This window comes from Stegodyphus dumicola, chromosome 6, assembly GCF_044657685.1.
Source record: "Stegodyphus dumicola isolate Sdum_Otavi_A_Nest chromosome 6, ASM4465768v1".
NCBI classification, from domain to species: Eukaryota; Metazoa; Arthropoda; class Arachnida; order Araneae; family Eresidae; genus Stegodyphus; species Stegodyphus dumicola.
Window position 1 is genome coordinate 227276661 of NC_140773.1, and position 22600 is coordinate 227299260.

The window sequence follows — 22600 nt, forward strand, 5'->3', positions numbered from 1 at the left end:
TATCCTAAAGGGGAGATTTTGAATGTGGAAACCTTAAAAACTGAGTACAGAAGTTGCACTTCTATCTCCCATCAGCTGGTATTCAAGATGGGACCATCATCAGTTAACAGTGTCTCTAGAGGATTCTCTTTACTACAAAATGAGGAAATTCTGCCCCTCTCAAGTCCGTTGCAGACAAAGACCTTCGAAAACAGTATCTCGCAGGTACAGAGATGAGAGGTAAAAAAATTTGGTTATGTCTGTTTTATTGAAGCACTGCTTACCTGAGCAATAAAGCTACAATACGTTAAGTATATGAAATACAAAAAGCTTTGATAGGTAGAAATTTGATATTCTGGCACTGAAGAATCAGTCTTTTACCAATTTGAGATTAATAAGCAACGGAGATGAATTAAACAGTGGTTTTTCTGTTGATTAGCAATTTTTTTTTTTTTTTTTATTTATTTATTTGAATGCAATGAGTGGCTGAGTTTGTTAACTAAGCTTAATAAGTGGCAGGTGGTATTTTATATGTGAAAACGGAATTAAATCTGTAAAGTTCATCTCAGAAGATTTATTGGGAAGACAATACTTACATTTGAAGAGTTGGCTTGTGGAAATAGAGGCTATTCTAAGTTCTACTTTTCTAATTCCCATTATTTTAGATGTACTGAATTTTTCTCATCTCCTTGTAGGAGAAACTATAAGAATTCTATCCAAATATAGCTATACCGGTTCTCAAGACCATCTTTGCAGGTGGATACTACTGCAATTAACAAAGCAGGGATTTTGGAAGAGATAGCGTAGTGAACACCCACATACTTTGCACTCTAGATCAAAATGGACAAGGATTGGGGAAATCTGAAACTTGGCGACATCGTTCTGTTAAAAAGGTGACTCTTCTCTAGCTACATGGGCATCAGGAAGATTAGTGGGGATAAATCCAGAACAGAATGGATCTGTCCAAATAGCAAAATTTCAGACTTCTAAGGCATGTTACAGCACTCCATAAACAAGGGGAAAAAAAAAAAAAAAAAAATCCTTTTGTCTAAGTGTCAAGAATTCAATTGTTGATGGTGGAGTGCCGCATGGAAGTTGCTCTTGATAATGGAGTGCCACTTGGGAGCAGTGCCTTTATTTCACTGTGCAGGTAATCTCAAGCTACAAAGCCAAAAGCTGCTTACTGGTATTACAAATAGCTTTGTTGCTATGTTTATATTACTACTATTCCATAAAAGCCCACTGTTGGCTTTCTTGTAGGTTGCATGGAGATACTGATGCAGCATTAGGAAATATTAACAAAGGAATTGAGAAGATGCATTATGAGAAACTGCATGTGCTCAGGATGGAACACATTTTTCATAATTTGCTTTTGAAAAAATAAATTTTACTGCCATATTGAGGACTGTATCAGCTATTAATCCTACTAAAATAAATAAAAGCAGTGTGAAGTTTGCTGGGTAGCACATGCTGAAAATATTGGAGTTGCCATATTCAGGATTCAGGAGTTGCCATACTGCTTCTTGGAATTGGTAGTTTTATATGAAATTTCATTGTCAGTGTATGAGCTAAATTGGGAACAGTTTCTGAGCAGAAGCTTTTAAGCACTCTTCTTCTAATACTGCCATTACCAAATTCTCTAACAAGAATTTTCTCAGTGGAGATTATTCAGCAGTGCTGTCAGAGAATTCAAAGAAGCATTGTGATAATTTATGATCTTGTGGAAATGAACTTTGAAAAGATTCTTTGAAGATGTCCCTTGTAAATGGTCTGTCCTTTCTAATAGTCTGCCTTTCTTGTTTTTAATGTCATCATTAGCTGATCTCCATAAGCAAACCTTTGCATGCACAAGTTATTGGTTGCAATGCTAACAGAAATGAACACTAGACATTATTAAATACAAAAATATAAATTATCTTTTTATAGAAATCTTTTTAAAGGAAACTGGACTGTGTGTTACACATGAGAGAAATTGACAAAAATCTAGTGTAGCTTAGCTTAACTATTGGAACTCATGGCAAACTGCATGTTCTGTAGAGATAGCCACTGACCTGACTTTGTTGTAAAAGTCTTACAGTGTTAATAGTCATCCTGGCAGAATGAAATATTTCCTCCGTGTAAAAATATAAATATTACATGGGCATACAAGGCCAGTGTATAAGCATAGATATGTTGATTACAAACGTTGTCTTGTACAAGTTACATATGATAATTACATAAAATCATGACAGCTATGTGTACATTTAAACATTATCTAATTCATATTTACAATACTTTTACTGAGATAATCAAAGTAAACTTGTAATTCATTTACACATTGACTGGATTTTCAATATCATTTAAACTGCTTTACAATATTATTTTTATCAAGTACATACAAACTGGATAGTAATATGCTTACATTACAATAGTTTAGCTCTTACAGTCCTGTTACTATTCTATGGGGTGAGCTATTTTTCTAGTGTTGATTTTCAGTTGTTGTAGTATTTTGAATTGCTATTAAAATTATGCTGCGAAGATACAATTCTCAAGGGAGGGGGAGAATTTCTTAGTACCTTGCTGAGCATAGCCTGATTACCTCCTCTATTTTAGTTTTCGTCTGCTTGTTGCCGCAGGTATTCTCCGCCCATTGTGGCCAATATTCACGGCTTGGCATTTTTAAATGCAGTTTATTGGTTTATGGGCAGTTGAAGAGGAAGTGAACTGCATCACCTACCGCACCACATTCACACAAATCTGATGCTCGTATGCCGAATCTCTTAAGATAATGTGGGAAGGGACCATGACCAGTGTAGAATTGAGTTTGTGCTCCGCTGTATTAACTGAGCACGTGACTTTCGAAAAGAACTTGTAGGTTCTCCTCCCTGTGCTTTCCCTTTCCCATCTTTTCTACCATTTTTGTAAAAGGCTATTGAGCGTGGTTTCTTTTTAAATAGGACTGCGGAACACTTACTGCGTCTTCCAATCTACTGGAGTCATTGGCAGCAGATTTGGCAAGCAGGTCCGCCGCTTCGTTGCCAGTAATACCCACATGAGCTGGAACCCAGATCAGAATATGTCTGTCATCTGGTGGGATACTTAGAAGAATTTTCTGAATATCTTGTACCAAAGGACTCCTTGTCTTGTGCCCTCGGATGGACTCTAAACTTGAGGCAGAGTCGCTATATATGTTGACCTTTATTCCTTATTGATATTTTGCCAAAGTGATGGCTGCTTTTAATGCAAGAAGCTCTGAAAGACGGTATTTTTGTCTGCCAGTCGTCTTTCCCAAGTTTTAACTACTCCTTCTTGGAGTACACAGTAGGTGCAGCCTGTGCCTTTTACCGTCTTTGAGCCATCTGTATAAATAGCTAATGCCTTCTCATTTGGCGGGGTGTATTGTGTGCGATAAATCTGTATCTGCAGGGTGTCCAAGCATGATCGGCTTGCGCTTCTCATATTCTGTGTGGTAGAATGTCTTTTGCCACAGAGAGACGTTATTTTCCAGGCGCAATGTCCTTACTAATAGTGATTCTCTCTCCACTAGAAGGTGCAGTGGAGGGATACCCGCCAGCACTTGCAGTGCTGCAGTTGGGGATGTTCTATAACCTTTGCATATGATCAAAAGTTGCATTCTTTGTATGGTGAGAAGCTGCCTCCTCATATGGGCAGTAAACAACTCCCTACTAAAGCGATTTTTTTAGTATCTCGTTGAATGGAAATGAGGTAGAGAGAGAATGTTATGGAAGTTTCACTTCACTCAGCAGAAGAGCTTAGGAATCCTTAGTGATGCGTGTTTGCCATCAGGCTGCTTCGTTGTTAAGTCACTACGCTCAGCCTTATTGTTGATATACGCCGGTTAATTTAATTTAATCCGTTACCACTCAGTGATCTATTTATAGATCACCTACTTTTAGAGCGCATACTGAGAACAATATCTTTTAATCACTTCTTGTCATCGACTGTTTCCGTACACATATGGCCACACCTCCAAAGGGCGTTTAGAAACATTCTTTTGTAAATCAGTCCAAGTTAGCCAAGCGAGGCTTCACAGTAAGGCATTCATATTAACCGCTTGTCTGATTATCCCGAGTTATCTCGGGTTCGAATATATTGCAGTTAATTATTATCCCGAGAAAACTCGGGCGAAGCAAAATTTGTTAGTATGATTTCTTTTATCACGGTTTTACTCGGTCTGGAGGAAATGAAAAGAAATATTCAGCTTTGATTGGCAGTTTTCCAAATTTTGTTGGTTGCGCGGTTCTTTTGGAGGGACTGGTCGCGTGTTTCCCTATTGTATAGTATACGTTGGCTTGTGGATTAATAATGTGTAAAGAAGGATGCATGCGTTGGAAAAAAAATAAAATAATGGCGATGATGGACGATAGCGAAAGCGATGATTTTTCAGATAGTGATTATGAAGAGGTGGGGGGAAAAAAATCTAACGAGACTGTGCTCCCATGAGAGATTTCAGCGATAAGAAAAGAGACCAGATACCAGTGTAGAACGTCAGGTATCACTCTGTGTTGTCGCTTTTTTCAAAAACTATCATACAAAGATTAATATTTAACTTTTTTTCGTTTGCCCGAGATAACTCGGGATAGTAAGCTAATATTAAAAATAAATGCCTTTACACCTTCAAAAAATTAAAAATTCAGCTACATATTTTGATTTGTTTCGTTTTGTTGTATTTAATAATAAAATAAAAAAATGTGATGATTTTTTGCAATTTTTTTCAAAAAAATTTGTAAGGGAAGCGGTTAAAGCTTTGGATTTTGTATCCAATGGAGAAAAAAATTAAAAGTAAGTAACAATTTTCTTATGTGTTCTACATTTTCAATACCTCTTTAATTGTTCTGAGTTATTTAGATTAAAAAAATAACTGTTCGTATAATTAAATGTTTAGCTTAAACATGCTGATCTATAAACAGATTGCTGGGCGTTAGTGGTAACTGTTTTATGTTCAGGAGTAAAGTGTTTTACACTGCCAAAGAAGGATTAGAATATATGTTTTCTAAGGAGATTCAGATGTATTGCTTTACCGCCTGATGTGGATGAGTTAAGTGATGAAGAGTGTGTTGATGATCGTGAAATGATTACTCCATCGGTAAAAGATCTGTGTGTGGATAATAAGTGTGTAACAACAGCAACAAAATTTGATTACAAAGAGTCTCTAACCCAAATTTTAAGGCATAAGAAAGGTTTGAAAGAAAAATCCCAAATTTTGCAACCAAGTACTATAGCCCAATAAAACAAAAATATGGGTGGTGTCGACCAGCACGACTGGTTCTTAGAAAAACAAACAATTCAAATCCGTGGCAAAAAATGGTACTGGCCAATATTTACTAGAGTTGTCGACATGTTTGTCGTAAATAGGTATATTTTGTTCAATTTAACAAATTTTGAAAGAAAAGTGTAAAGGGCATCCGAAGATATATCGTGATTGCATACCTCAAATTGGGAACAAATTCTAAGAAAAGCATTGGAAGAACTTTATGTCATTGATATCGCTTTGTGTCATTGATACCAAAAGTGATAGACTCTGTACGTTTAGATAGAAAAGGCCATGTTATAGGCAAAAGACAAAACCAAAGACGATGCTAATTTCAAAAATCTAAGGGAAGACCTCTAATGTTTTGTACAAAATGCGATACAACATTGTGTGTGAAATGTCACATTGCAAATTTGCTGAATAAAAATGTAACTAAGGAAATCTAGATCAGTAAAATAAGGTTTTTTCTTTTAAATCTTATTTTAATAATTTTGAAAATTATTAAATTTGTTTGTTGTTTCTAATTTTGCAAAAATTTCATATTTTTTTAACTAAATTCGTAATTTTTTAAACATAAGATCAGAGGGCAGTTTCTTGTTCTTTTATTGCCAGAAGCGTCGGACGATCTATTTATAGATCACCTATTATCTGAGCTGCTAATTATGGTAAGTGAATAAAACCTCATAATTACGTTATTTATGATATATGAAAAGTAATTTTAAAATATTTTTCAAAAATTCTCTTTTAAAAATAATTTGGGCGTTAACGGATTAAGGGGCAACTACGTTAGGTAATTGTGTTTTACTGTGGCTAAGTCAGTTTAGTTTAGCATTAAGTTAGCTTCTTATTTTTCTTATATTGAGTTTAAATCCCAAGTGGAGGCTTTTCTGTAAGCCCGAGAAGGGGCAGACTGTTATTTGTTCTTTGAGTGAATAAAAGGGTATTTTAATCCTTATCTGGATTTTGTCGTTTTCATACTTGAACTCAGCGATAAGTCACTACACAGTTCAATACAAATCCATTACGTTCAGGATAACCAAAGTAGTTGGGAATATTACAAACAAACAAATGTTCTGAATGGAAGAAGGTATTTTGAAAAGAAACATGGAAACAAAGTTAATGAAATTCAGTTTTTAATACTATGTATGTTGTGTCATTATTACTTGATCGACCAGACTTCATATTTTTATTCATTTAGTTTTTAATTCTATATAATCAGGTATATTAATTGCAAATTTTTGTTGCTTAATCAACAGAAAAAAAAGTATGCTGTATGTATCATTTCTAAAGAAGAAGATAAGGTAAGAACTTAGTGCATTAAAAAGGATTTACGAATAAATGTACCGATATATTTCAAAAAAAAATATTATTTTTATATATATATTATATATATATTATATTATATTATTTTTATATATATATTATATTTCAAAAAAAATAATGTATACAATTATTATTTTATTTGTATGATGTACTTCTGTGGCAGGAAAAAATGGCTTGGATTTTGAAGGGCTGATTAAATGTTTTTGGAATGGATATGTGAAAAACAGCAATCTGAAAAATTTCAAAAACTGGTAGTTCTTTAGTTCATGGAAGTTTTCGATATCTGTGGAAAAAATTTCGTTTCCAAAATATGTTACTGTGAAATACAACCCTTTTCATAATGTAATGATTAGAACTCTAAAAGTTTTTAAAGGATAGAGTCAAAATTGTTATATATGCAAGCAGTTATTTTTGTGCCTAAATTATATGCATTGTATCATCACCGAAATTTCGGGATCGCCTAGATGAGATAGGCTGTCTTTCCAGATTTTTCAATAAAACTTAATAATTAAATTTTATGTTGAAACAAGGTTAGAATTGAAGTTTAAAGGATCAATGTCATAGGGAAAACATCTTCCCAGATGCATGAGTGCATTGTACCGTCTTTAGCATCTCAAAACAATTTATCTTAGCTTTCATCTGCTTTTTTATGAGTAATAGAAACGCAGTAGGGAAGAAGTCCAAAACTTCCCATCCGAGTACTTTCAGTTGTGACAAAAAGGACTGCCCACCGTCTAGAAAACAGACGGGGGTTTTTCTCATGAGGGAGGAAAAACCATTAATTGCATACACATTTTGTAATGTCTCAGCATGTTTTCTTAATAATTGATTAAAATATTTATTTAAACAATAAAATTTTATATTTTAAGAAGTACCTTTTTCCCTGGTGCTAGCTCTAACATCAAGTTCCTTATGTATGTTTCGTAATCTGGATGTTCCCATAACAAAGAGCTTCTCACGGCTATCATGAATTCTTCATTTTGAAATCTAGACAATACTGAAGCCAGGCCTATATTGAATAAAGAAAAAACAGTGACAGTTATTTTTAATCTATACCCCCTCTTATTTTTAATTTTTATCACCCAAATCGATACGAAACTGAGTTATATGCATAGTGGACTGAACCTTTTCTTAAGATGACCACTCACAGTTTCATATGATTTTAGTTTTAAATAATGTTCTTAAAAATACTAGTTATTTTCAGAGGTGGCCATAATGAGAGGGTTTGCAGAATTCAAATTAGTAAAATCTAAGTTATTTTGCTCAATTGTCTTAATGATTTTATGTGTTAAATGTGATTGTTTTGTATGTTTGGAAATTCAGTTGGAGCATATTATGCTTAGGAATCCACATTAATTATTTGAAATGAAAATATTCGTATTTTAAATTGGTTATTTTATACAATCATTAGTATCCTATTCATAAAAATAACTGAAGAATTTCTCCAATCGCATGAATTCCTGCTAATGCTTCTAAAGTTCCTGTTCATAGGACTAACTAAATGATTTTTTATTCAAAATACACGGCGAGCGAAAGGCTCTCTAGAGAGGTTTGTTCTAGGGAAAGAGGCAGGGGAGACCCTCGGATCGCCCATTGCGATATTCTCCCTCAAAACTGGGGTAGAAGCTTAACAGTTAGCAACGCCCAGGAATAACTGATATATACCTATGGGAATGAACAGGTGCCGGCCTTGCTTCTACCTATCCTGCTCTGTTGCACCATCCAGCTCTGACCCTGGCACTATCTCCATTATCATGGCGTACATTGTAGGTCAGTGATTTTTCTTGTAGTCATTGTAAATATATAAGTCTTAGCAATGGACTCAACTATGGCTAGTTCCAATCTCAGTAGGCTATTTGGATTGCCTGTAGCCACAAGTACAAAATCTATGAACTGTATGAATTTCTGCTTGATAACGGCATTTATGTTTATTTAGTCAAGGATACTTCTGTCAAATCGAGTGATAATCTTATGATCATAAATTTTAGATTATATCCCTGTGACTGCCGTAGACTTAGTAACGATGGAGTCGCATTCTAACAAATAAGGCAGAAAGGGAAATTACATTATATCGCAAAGTAATTTCTCTTTCTGCCTTATTTGTTAGAATAACAGTATTAAGTGTTGTGGAGCTGTGATCATTTCATTCAGCGTACCAAGATTCTTGACAACTCCATGGCAGCAGTTTATAATTGCCCAGATAGCAAGTTAACCGAAACCATTATTGCTTCACTCCTTTCTTAATGACTATTCTGTCGGCGATTAGGGGCCCACCAGCGGCTAAGTGGTAAAGTCGCTGCTGAGGCTCGAATCTCGCAAATGGGCTAGCCACATGTGTAACGCATATACGAGACAGTTTCTATCAGAAAGTCCTCCACACAAAAGCATCCCTTACACAGATAGCCTGAGTGCTTTGCCATAATCAAATAAACCAAACCAAGCCAATCCTGTTGACGATTTGTCGATAATTTAGTCGGAGGTGATCTAAATTATAAGCATTATGGTTGGGGATGCTGAACTACAAACCGAAAAAAAAAAAAAAAAAAAAGTGCTAGACTAGTATATCGTCGACAATTAAGTCTATCTGGCTTCAGGTGAGTCTACCTAAACACATTCAGCCTGATATAAAGACTGGATGTTCTTATTATCATACTCATTAATATGAGTATTTCTACGGTTTTTCATGCACCGAAAGTTCTCTCACCTGTAATCAAATGACCTGTGTCATATTAAGTGTTGCCTTGGATAATAGCCCCAAAATCAAGTTCATCACGGATGATCGCAAATAATTTTGTCAAGCACTGATTGGCAAAATCATCCGTGTATGCCTCCCTGGAACTATCAAATCACAATGAGATAGATACTGTGATTGATGACACTATTACAAAATTAAATGACATTTATCATGAAGCTATTAGAAAGACTGTGAGTCCCAAGCTATAACCAAACTTCCCAGGGAGATTAAGGACTAAATTACGCTTCGAAAATAGCCTGAACGCAAGTTCTAAGTATCCTGGATCCATGTAAATCTAATTATATCAGTAAATACATCAAATGACGAACGAATTAAACAGCATCTTATTGATCTTTTGGACAAAGAAATAGCTGATATTGAAATAAATAACGGTGTAGCTCTCTGTGAATGTTCGGCAAACTATTCAAGAGCAAATTCCTTTGTAATCGCCCGTTTATCACCGATACAAAGCTGATGATATTATTTCAACAGGAAGAAACCATAAGTTTCTCTGAAACACAGTTTACTGCACATGTAATACTAGCAAATCTCAAACTTTATTGAAGAAGTTAAGTAGGATATCTGCTAATGGCTGAATGCTCGTACACTTAATCATATAACTAACTTCACTTTCCCAGAATAAGTCGCTTCCATCATCCATACGAGTAAAATCAACCGGACGAAAGCCTCTGAAATTGACGGAATTATCAATAATATGTTTCGCAATCTCCCATGTAATGCAGTCCACCTGCATATTAAATGCTTGCCTTGCCTCGAACTAATTTTCTATGGCATGGAAGTGTGTGAAAATCTTCCTTCTGTCAAAATCCAAAAAGAACTATAATTAGCTTGATAGCTATATGCTTATCAGCTTGTTATTCAATTTAAGCAAGGTTTTTATAATGTATTTTCTCCCTTTCTGCATGCCTTCGAGGTGTAACATTAACACACTCAGCGCATATTCGAGAGGTCCAGGGTTCGAGTCCCGACGAGGGCATTGCTCATTTCTTACATTTTCTGCTTACAAAAAAACCTAATGACTCTACAGTCAGAACTGTTTTATCATGGCAAAGTGTATACAGAAGTTTTAGTGAGAAGGAAAAAAAAAAAAAAAAAAAAAAAAAAACAGAAAGCTAGAAGCACGTGTTTCACTGTCATCACAACAAAAGGGTGCAAAAAACATCAGAACAGGAATAAACAGAAATGGTCCCATGTTCCTTTTACTGATGAGTTGAGGTTCAGTTTAATAACTGATTCTAAACTTGTATGCATCTGGAGGGAATCAGGAATGCAAAATCTTCCTTCAAACATTGAGACGTGACAATTTTGGTAATGGAATGGGGAGCAATAATGATCGACAGGCATATGCCCCTACGCATTTTAGCAGCAGATTTTAGCAGCGTGTGACCAGCCAGAGATATCGGGATGAGGTCTTAGAAATTTATGTAATATTTATCAGATGTACATGTGGATCTGTCTTTTTATTTATAAACAATAAAGCTCGTTCATATCGAGAAAAACCTTGTCAATTCCTTGAAAGTGAAGGATACCATGCCCGGCAAATTCTCCTAATCGTAACCTTACAGACTACCTCGGAAAAAGCACCTGCATGCCAACATTCTCCTTCTAGAGATATAAATGTTCTGAAGACTTCATTGCTGGAGGAATGGAACTTAATTCTCCAAACTGTAGTTGACAACATTACCTTAATTTTTTGAGTTATTCTTTTTCTGATCTCCTAACATGGTATTACCATTTTTATAATCTTATGCATAGTTTAATATCATATGCAGTGCTCTAAAGTTTTTTTCCTTTGCTTTTATGTGTTATGATGTTATATATCATTCCACACAAATTTGTAAAATTGTAGTTGTCGGTTTTTGGAAAATCTTTGATTTCATGTGTGGAAAGATAATTTTGGACATCAGTGTACATTAAAAAACTTTTTATGAACAAGAGTTTATTTAAATGCGTTAAAGAGCAATATATATACTCTTACTCATATGTGGCAAAAATATTTCTTTTAAAACAAAGTTTTACTCACATATTTTATTATTGGTAATGAGTTATGAATTATTATTGGTTATGATGAATATTAATAACAATATTTTAAATGATATTATGTAATGATAAGGGTGTGAAAATTAAGAAGGGAATAAAAGGAAAATTTTTCATTGCAATTTATTTCACAACTTTCCTTATGATTTCATTATTCCATAAACCAAGAATGTCATCTGCAAAAAGTGTGTAAATTTTTTCATCTGATTATACTTAAAGCGAAACATCAGCGAAAATAAATCAAATGAAAACATGATGAGCAAATTTCATTCGTGCTACTTGACACACAGACATTTTTTACATTTTGACCAATTACGAGTACGGACTTTTCTCAAGTCCGTTGCATACTGGAGTTTGCTTAAATGCCCAGAACCTACCATTGATGAGAAAGATTACGTTAGTGTAAGGAACATATTTATTGGGGCCAGCAACAGTTGTCCAAAGTCTTGTTCTTTGTTGAATCCTAGTTCATCATCAACAAAGATTCCGGACATTAGCTAGTGTGAAGAAAATGGGGTACTCGTTACCATCATCAGAACATTCAGGAAGTGGATAGCAATGTCAAGGAATAATTGTGTGGGGGTAGGTAGTATGCACAGTGACTAAACTCTAAGTCTTTGATGGATGTGCAGTGGCATCTCAGCAACACTGTACCAAAATCCTCTTGGGATCTGTCTTTTCCATGGTACAGTTTGTCAAAAGTCTCGACAATGCCCACCAGCATACGGCAACTGAAGTATCCAACATATCAGCAGGAGGAGGTATACAGCCGATGATATGATCTGCATCATCCCAAGACCAAAATCTCATAGAGCACTCCTCGGATATGTTGGGCGGACGTATTACTGAAAGAATGGGCCTTCTTACCATAGAGGATCTCAAAATCCTCTTGAAACGTGAATGGGACAAAATCATCAAGCTGTTCTCAAACGTGTAGTGGGTACTTACATACCAACCAAACACTAGATATTCACCATAATTCGAGGAGTTTACACTCCATAATGGTGACCTTATATTTGTCCTTATTTTGAGCAGAACGAGCATTTTTCACAACTATTAAAAATAAATGTAAGGAGCATCTTTTTCTTTTGCTTATCTTGTTTTCCCATGTGGTGATTATTTGTACTATTTTGCATGGTAACAATACTTTAGGACATTTATTAAAGGTGTACTAAATGTTACTTCGTTAAAGACTGTCTGTTATTAGTTACAAAAAAAAAAAAAAAATATTACTCTGTCCCTTAGCATCTGTCAAGCACTGTAAATAACCATTTAGAGTTTCTTAAAAAATACGTACTATAGTTGCATTACTTTATATCTCACTTAAAAACATGTAAATAAATGAATAAGTTAAATTTTACTTAGAACAGAAAATGTTTAGTTAGTTAATTATTTATGCTTGTAAAATTAATATTCATTTCTACTTTTGAATATTTGCTTTTTTTCCCCTCCACTTTTATATAAGAATTTTTTTTATCTGATGATTTAGATTTTTTTGTAATCTGAAACATCTATGAAAGTCTTTTTCGTTTAGGTAATGATTCAAATTTCAAACTTCACTATCAGACTCCACTCCATAACATCACTCCTTCCCCTTTTTGAAGGACATAAAGTAGTCATTACACAGAATTCGGTAATTGGCTAATAATGAAGAAATTCATAACAACCCTTGGAACCCTTGGAATGCATTAAACCTCTTTTTGCTGAATTTGTGAAGTTTTATTTATGTTTATTTAAGCAATGAAGAATATATGTTATTTTATTTTCTGAATTCCTCTTTCTTTGAATCATACCACTCACCCTAGATACATACAAATTAAATGATCACAGATGTCGTTTGATTTTAAGATGAAGCAGGGAATTAATACCTTGTTAATATGTCCTATGGTGTTCTTTTGCGCATCTAATCAGTGCTTAGTAACCAACTAGCCTTTGCGGTCTTCTGCACAACAAGCTTATTGAATCTTGAGTCACTATATAAATTTAAATCTGCTTTTGTAAAGGAAATTTTGGTGAGAGTTAATTAAGTTTGAAATTTTATCCTTTGAAAAGCAGTGAATAGGTCAGTATATTGGAGATTTACGGAATTGTTCTTTAGTGGCTTGTGGTTGCCAATTAACAGTAAGAAGCTAACTAAAATTTAGTTTTCAAGTTCTTTTAAGTACAAGCAATATACAATGAACTCTCTCTAAGATGCCCACTTATTGTTCACTATGATTTTGTTCTTCTGTGAAGGTGGTTATGTTAGAGAAGGAATGTTCAGTACCAATATCCGTTTGTGTTCCCAGAAATGCCGGTTGCCACGGAAAATTTCACTACATTTTACATCGAACGTTTAAATTTATTCAGACTGTCATAATAAAAGGATGTCTCAAATCTAATACTGAGCAACTCAGCTTTGAAAGTTTTATGAGAAAAACAAGACAATTTTAGTTTTATTTGTCACTTACTAATGTATTGAATTTGATTAGATGAGGAATAGTCTTACATATAGATGTGAGTACGGCAGCCCGAATCAATACTATCTTGCACACATAGTGTGCTATTTTTGCATCCTCTTCAGATCCTCCGATAGAGCCTCCTGGGAGCAAGAGTGAAGCTTGATCTAGATTTTTTAAACTTCTGGAAAAATAAAAGTCAGAATAGGGTCACTTACATGCATAGCAACTGTAATGTTAAATTAAACATGTATAATGATTATAGAATTATTCAATGTACTCAAAAATTAAATTGACTAAAATGATGAATAGTACTGTATTTCACACCGGTGAACTACGGCACCTACGACATACTTTTCAAAATTGTAGATATCCGATAACGAAATTCCTTCTGTTTTATATAATAATCCAACATCAGCATTCCTACAATAAATTAGATTATGATGTAGATCAGCAAGGATATATCTTATTAATTCCAATAGGTACTTTTCCGATAAAAACTTCTCAATCCTGGAAAGAAAAATATTTTAGTTATTTGGTTTTTTTTAACATTTAAATTCATATTTACGTTTGGGCATTATTTCCTGATATGCATACAAACAAAAATTATGCTTTCAATGTTAATATTACCTAAATACTTCCTCTACAAAAAATAATTTATATGAAATTTGTAAAAATAAATTTATGTGTACTGAATACTGTACAGGGCTAAGTTTATTTGCATATTGCTTCTGCTACTTTTTTTCAGTATATATATGAATTTTTTTAATCTGCTAAGTTTTTAAGGTATTTTCTCTATCCTTCCAGTATGCCTTCGTGGTGTAACGGTAGCACACTCGGCGCATATTGCAGAGGTCCAGGTTAAAGTCCCAGTTCGATGTATGTTATGGTATGAAAGTATAGTAGTCGCGATTTAGTGTGATCATGGATAAGAGATCGCTAATTAATGATTATTGGGCAAAAGAAATATAATAATCTCTAGGTATGAATTTAACAAATATTCTCTATTCATATAAAGCTAATATTAAATTAAACTTTAATTAAGAAATTTTAATTGCAAAAAAATAAAAATCATTATTATTGCTGTGAACTAATTTACAATATCATTTAAGTTCAAAGAGCATATGTAAATTTAAATGCACGTATCTAAAACCAATAAAAAACATATTATTCCAAAAAATAATTACATAAGTGAATAATTATTGAGCAGGTAGGAGACAGACTTATCAAGTGGAAGTTGCCTCCAAATCTAACTCTTCAATTATTCAATTCGTGTTTCGTCATCCATATAGGCAAGAGTAAAAGTAAAATTCAAAACCAACAGTAAAAGCACATGTTGTGAATAACTGAAAAAGAATTTTAAACAGTGGAATTTTGAGGGGAAAAAAAGTGAGTAAAAGACTAGAGTTAAAATTATTTAAATGTCAATTAAGTGTAGAAAACCAAATGTTTTAGAAAACCAAAGTAATTGAGAAACTCTTGCCTACTGGAAACTTCTCCAAAAGTAATTGAAGAGTTAGATTTGGAGGCAACCTTGATAAATCTTGATTCTCCTTAATAAGTCTGTATCCTGCCTGCTCAATAATTATTCACTTATTCACTCTGCGCATGCGTCGCATTGACGCATGCGCGTAAGACCTTTACGGTTGCGAATGTGCGTGTGCGCATGTGCATAATACGTTTACGCATGCGCGTTTAATGTATAACGGACGGTATAAGCTAAGCTAAAATTATCTAATTCAGTTAATGTTGCAGATTGCTTTGTTTCTTAATCTTCGAATTGGATCCGGCTTATTATTTTTTGCAGACTGTTAGAGCAATTTTATAAAAGTAAGCTTGAACTTTCGATTATGTCAAATAGAATTTCCGATATATATTTACTAATATGTAAAGAATCTACAAAGCGAAAGTATGTTTCTGAGTCCATTAAACAAAAAGTGGAATTGCTGCAAAAAATGGATAAAGGCATATCCTTCGTTTCTGTAACCATTCCGAAATCTGTTTATAAATTTCACGCTGCTCTGCGGCGACGGGGGGGAGGGGGAACGCCGCGGCGCGCAATGAATTGGAAGTTGAGCTGTCAGCACTATCCTTATCTTCAGGGCAGATGTTTTTATTTTATTTGGTTTATAATTCCTTACTAAATGTAGTATTTCATCTCGATGTACTCCGTCTTTGATATGATTTAAATCAAATTCCTCGTCATTATAATTCGCTTCCGATAGTGAAGAAAGTGACGCAGAGGTTATTGAAAACGAAAAAATTTCGATTGACAAATTAGTCGTTATTCTCGACACAGCAATTATAGAACTTGAACAGCGGAGCTTTGTAACTGAAGAAGAAATTATGCCTGTTTATAGAATTAAAGAGAAAGTATTATCACATAAAACGAAGCAACTTAAACAACTTACATTGAAAGAATTGTTTAATAAAGTAAACAAATAAATATTAAGCTTTTTTTTTTGTAAATTTTGATACCCTTTAAATAATAATTGTTCTTTATTTCATAAATTACGGTTTCATATTTTTTATTTTATAATTTCTGCATGCCATCTTACCAGATTGAAACTGATGATCTATAATCCGGAAAAATCGATAATCCGGAATTGCCGAAGTCCCCACGAGTCCGTATTGACGACTTTTGACTGTAATATGTTTTTTTCTTGGTTTTAGATACGTGCACTTTAATTTACATATCTTTGAATTTAAATGGTATTGTAAATTAGTTCGCAACAATAATAATAATTTTTATTTTTTTGCAATTAAAATTTCTTAATTAAAATTTAATTTAATATTAGCTTTATACGAATAGAGAATATTTGTTAATTTCAAATTTCATTCCTTGCAGCTATGGCGCAAGAGAATTATTTAAATTTAATTTTAATATTTTCTTGTGAAATAATCTCTAGGGTTTAGAAATCTGCATCGTTAAATGAAAAAATAATAAAAATACCAGAGAAGACGAAGAAATCGTATCAATTTTGCAACTAAGTGGTATAAGCAAATACAGAGAATAAAAAGGCAAGCATGTATAGAAATTTTAGAAGCTAATCATATTTATCAAAATAGAAAAGTACTTTTTGCTGCATACACTGGCGAAAAAACAAAGGAACATTTATAAAATCTCATGTAACCTGAAAGTAAGTAAGAACATGAAACTTAGACAAGATCTTTATTTTATCATGCTTAACATATCTTTTGTATGTAGGACTGTGTATTTCTCAAAAAATATTTATATAAGAACATACAAAATGTGATATTAACGACATTTATCAACTGTTGAAAATTAATTGCGCTGCCAAAGAATCTCGATATCAAGACTGCTTTAAAACGAGATATATAATTAATAAATTTTAATTTTAAATTATTAAGTGACCCAATCATGTACAAAAAAATTCATCACTATAGATTCAGAAATTTTTTAATTTAAAAAATTTTAATATTATGAAATTTTTTTAAATATACAAAGAGAATTCTCTTTCTCTTCCCTTTTTTATTTGTTTACCTGCAGCGTTTATCTACTCTTATGAAACTTAAAGGTGTGCTAATGATAGCCCAGTCCAAATCTGTTGCAATAAAATTCAGTGATCCGTTTCCTCCAAAGTTTCTGAGTTCTGTATCAATTAATACCTACAAGAAAAATTAAAAAAAAAAAAAAAAAAAAAAAAAAAAATTGCTTATCAGTTTTCGATATCAATAAATATTTTATATAATACCGACCTTACTTTTCTAATTAGATGAAAACTATTTCTATTCATAAATTTAGAAAGGAATTTTTTAATCTTATATTAGAAAAAATAATAAGTAAAAAAATATGATAGTGGCATGAAATTGTGAGGTTTTGATGAAGAGATAGATATATCTGTTTGAAGTAATAATGAAAGTTCATAAATGTTTTTCTTTGCACTTAGTAATACTTTCAGTTTTTACTTTCAGCCTCAGAAATGTTAAATGAAAACATTAGTAGCAGTTCGAAAAAAAATTATTTCTCTGATCTCATAAAGGTGAAAAATATCAAGAAAAGGGCACAGTATAAAACAACTGAATTTTGCTGCATTCTCGAATAATATTACTGATTGAGTTCCTAAAATAAAATGTACATTTTAAAAGGTTTTTAATTACTGACACAATATCAAGTGTTTGTTTACTTATGTTTATTTGTAAGGGACCCAACATACCAGTTTTCAAAAGTAAGTTTGTAAGGATCTTAAGTTTTACTAACGTTTATTTTATTTTAAATCTTTACTATCACTTCTTATTTTCTACTTCCGGCCAGAATTATAAGCGTGAAGGAGTTTATGCAAAGTTGTCTGGCGAACGCCAAGTATTTAAGTGTGGCCTTTTTGCCAAGCAGAAGAGAGGAAGCCGTGAGTTCGAAGCAGGCCGCTTACCTTAGAAGTTACGCAGTTGCTACTTTGCCTTCCAGGCCAGAGGTTTTAATCCTCTTGATAAATTAAACGTATTGTAGTGTTCACAGTCTCTGTGCTACATACGCTTTCTGTTATTATAAGGCCAATCTTATTCTAAAGTTAAATTAGAGTTTAGTTTTATTTTGATATCTTTTAAGTTAGACCCCGAGTGGAGGGTCATTGTATTCCGAAGTACGGAAGTCATTGTATATAAAGAAAAAAAATAAAGGGTTTTGTATACCCTTCGTCTGTATCCTGTCTACTTACTACAATTAGTGAACATAGCTTTAGTAAGCTCTCTGTTCTAGTCAGGTCATTGTATGTTTCCGAAGAAGGTTAGAAGAAACATTGAACCTGATAGTGGCGCCCGACGAAGAATAACCATGGCCGAGTTTCAAGAAGAACCTGTGCTGCCTGCAGAAACAGCTCAGAATCCAGAAATGCCAGCTGCCGCCCTGGAAGGATTTGGGTATATTGTCCAGACCATGCGCGCTTCGATGAAACCAGAAGCAACGTTTAATGGAAACTCACAGGTAACCAGTTTTTTGGAAAAATTGGATGACCACTTCATGCTCTACCCCGTGCACGAGTTTCAAAAAGTTACCTTAGCTACCAGCGCTTTGAGGGGCCAAGCGCTTAACTGGTTCAAATGTATAGGCAGAAGTCTCTTGGGTCAAGCAGGAAGTCCCACCTATACTTACGAAAATTTCAAGACTGCCCTACTTAAAGCCTTCCCTGTTGTAAGGGATCGTGCGAAATTAGAAACAGAACTTTTCAGTATATATCAACAAAGAATGGAAAACATCTCGAGCTTTATTTTAAGAAAAATTCACGTTTTCAAGCTCTTGTATGGAAACCGTCCGGATCCTGAAATAATTCAAGTGATTTTGCCGAGGTTACTACCCCAAGTGCAAGACTTTATTGAATTACGAAATCCGACTACACTGGAAAAGTTATTTGAGCTAGCAATCCAGTTTGAAAGTAGAAGAACGGCGGACGTCGAAAGAAGACGCCAATATCAACAGCGAAACCAATTTGGTACGCCAAGACTACAGCAAACTCAAGCACATGGCTACGGAGAAAAAGCGAATCAGTGGGCAAGGAAACCCGAGCATTCAAAAACAGCCGGCGAACGTCGACAGTTCAATAGCAACCCAGGAAAAAAGTCTCAAGGCCAGTGGAGAAAGAAGGAAAGCACCGAAAGAAAAAATAATTTAAACTAAAACGGATTTCTGCTGACGAGAGGGTGCGGAAATCCGAAGGCCACGAAAACCCCTCTTCCTACAAGTTAAATACAGTAATGGTGAAAAATTTAACTCTTCCGAAGATTGAAGTCTTGGTAAATAATATCCCGGCCACCGCACTCCTGGATACCGGCGCGCAGTGTTCCTGTGTGGCAGAAGTCTTTTTTAGAAAGTATTTTCGCAAATACCGCATATATAATGCGGATAATACAACAGTATTAGCGGCGCAAGGAGAACAATGTAAGTGCGTAGGTAAAGTACCTTTGTACATCCGTATCAAGGACGAACAAGTAAAGGTGATGTTTTTTATAGTAAAGAATTTGCAAGCACACTTAATACTAGGAATAGACTTTCTTTCAGACGCACAAGCTACACTGGATTTTAATGAAGCGTCTCTTAAGCTGACGATGAAAGCAGTGCGTGTAGAAAAGGTTGAACCGCCAAGGTTAAATCTCGACCACCTGCCTAATGACGAGCAAGATAGAATCCGACAAGTGGTAAGTGAATTTGCTTCCTTATTTAGTGATATTCCAGGATTTACCCAGGTTACTAACCATAGTATTGACACCGGAGATGCATTGCCGGTTCGTCAAAAACCATACCGGTATGATAAGAATAAGGAAAAAATTATAGAATGGCATATTACCGATATGCTACGTAAAAAGATCGTAACGCCTATCTCAAGTAGTTATGCTAGTCCGGTGGTTTTATGTAAGAAAAATAATGATTATCCTTTGGAGCATCCAAAAAGGTGGAGATTCGCTATTGATTACCGTAAATTAAATTCCATAACGAAATATCCGGTATATCCGTTACCGATTATAGAAGAAATTTTAAGGAACATAAAATCAACCAAATTTATGACAACTTTAGACTTAACGAATGGTTATTTTCAAATAGGGATCAGGCCTGAGGACGTGCCTAAGACTGCTTTTATAACCAAGTCTGGCACTTATGCATTTTTGCGAATGCCGTTTGGCCTTTCAGGCGCCCCAGCAACATTTCAGCGATGCATGGACATTGTGTTAAGACCTGTTCTCGGAAAGTCCACATTTATCTATTTAGACGATATCATTATTACTAGTGATAATCTAGACCAACATGTACAGGATTTAAGACAGGTGTTTTCTTTATTAAATGAGGCCGGTCTAAAAGTTAATGTCGAAAAATGCAAATTTGCAGCCCCTGAATTAAAATATTTAGGTTACAAAATATCGCAAAAAGGGATCGAGACAGATGAATCAAAAATAATCGCTGTACAAAAGTATCCGACTCCAAACACGGCAAAGAAACTCTCTTCTTTTCTAGGACTTTGTTCATATTATAGGTCCTTTATAAAAGATTTTGCGGCTATCGCTGAGCCGTTGTTAAAATTAAAAAGGAAAAAGGCAAGATTCTCGTGGACGGCCGAAGCCAATAGTGCTTTCGAAAAATTAAAACGAGCATTAACGCAAGCCCCTGTGTTGAAATTTCCTGAAAAGGATGAAAATTTAGAAATTTCAGCGGATGCTTCGGATTATGCGATAGGAGCGGTACTTTCGCAAAATCAGCAGCCAGTAGCATTTTTTAGCCGAACTTTAAATCAAACACAAAGAAACTATTCCGCGACCGAGAGAGAGGCACTTGCAGTTCTGTTAGCAGTGCAAAAGTTCCGAGTCTATTTTGGAAAGGCGCCGATAACAGTATATTCTGATCATGCGGCGGTAACTAGATTGTACTCTGGAAAAAATTTATCCCCAAGGTTAATAAGATGGGCACTCAAGCTGCAAGAATATAATCTGGTAATCAAGCATACCCCCGGAAAGGAAAATATCGTAGCAGATGCCCTGTCACGAATTAAATTAGACGAACAGGGTAATACCGTAAAAGTTGCAATGCTGACAGCGTGTACAATAAATTCCCGAGAAACTGTAATAACCGAACTGGGTAAGGATCCTGAGTTTGGAAGTATTTATGAGTATTTGAAGGATCCTGAAAATTTTAGCCACCAAGATATTGTGGCGATAAGAAATAGGGCGGCCCATTACGAACTAATAGATGGTCTATTATTTTATACAAAAACTACGAATTCCAACAACGAATTTCGACCTGTTATCCCAGCTAGTCTTAGATTAAATATCCTGCAAGAGCTCCATGACAGCCCTTTAGCTTCTCATGCTGGTATTCGAAAAACTACTCAACGCGTACGCGAGGCAGTCTACTTTCCTGAACTGCAAAAGTTAACAAGGGCGTATGTCCAGTCCTGCCCAACATGTCAAGCCCCAAATTATATTAATTTCCGCCCGGCCGGGTTTCTAAATAGTATTAAATCCGAATTTCCAAATGAAATAATCGGCATCGATTTATTGGGCCCTTTCCCAAAAAGTCAGTTAAACAAAAGTCGCTATCTCCTTGTTATAGTTGATCATTTTCGTAAATGGACCGAAATTGTTCCCTTAAAACGAGCCTCCGCGAAATTAGTTACCGATTCTATTTTAAATAAATATATTTTAAAATACGGGGCGCCCCTAAAAGTTATATCGGATAATGGTCCTCAATTTGTAAGTAATATATTTGAAGACATGTGCCAAAAACTGGGCATACGTCATTTAAAAATGGTCCCGTATCGGCCGCAATCAAATATAGCGGAACGGGTCAACAGAAATATAGTGAAAATTATCCGTAGTTATGTTAAAAATTTTCATAAAAGCTGGGATAACTATGTCAATAAATTTGCTTTCGCCCTTAGGACCGCAAAACATGATACAACGGGCAAAACTCCTGCTGAGTTATTTCTAGGCAGAAAGGTTATAACACCGTTAGATAAACTATTTTATGTGCAACAAAGAGCCCCAGAATTTAAAATGGGTGATATAGAAAAACTAATAAAAGAAGCAAAAAAGAATACGGAAGTAGCACAAAGAAAACAAAAATTGTATTATGACTTGAAACGACGGGGAGTAACTTATAAAGTAGGGGATGAAGTACTAAAAATTAAGCATTCACTTTCTTCAGCACCAGAAGATAAAACTGCCAAATTTTTTCCACGCTTTGAAGGACCATATGTTATAGAAAAAATAACTCACGCTGTTGTAGTGTTAAAGGCAAGAAATGGTGACACCTGTTCCGCAAACATTGACCAGATAAAACCATTCTATGACCGTAATAAAATGCAAATCTTTTCA

The 22600-nt window shown here is 34.4% G+C and overlaps 1 protein-coding gene across 1 annotated transcript in view; it reads right to left on the reverse strand.

The window, feature by feature from the left end:
- Positions 1-22600, reverse strand: part of LOC118200195 (hexokinase-2-like) — a 47373-nt gene that overhangs the window by 676 nt on the left and 24097 nt on the right. The window contains exons 3-6 of the mRNA XM_035372131.2: positions 17289-17413; positions 14138-14293; positions 13834-13967; positions 7429-7562 (exon numbers count right to left, since the gene is read on the reverse strand). Of these exons, the coding sequence (XP_035228022.2) occupies positions 7429-7562; positions 13834-13967; positions 14138-14293; positions 17289-17413 (549 nt within the window). The remainder of the gene's footprint in view (positions 1-7428; positions 7563-13833; positions 13968-14137; positions 14294-17288; positions 17414-22600) is intronic.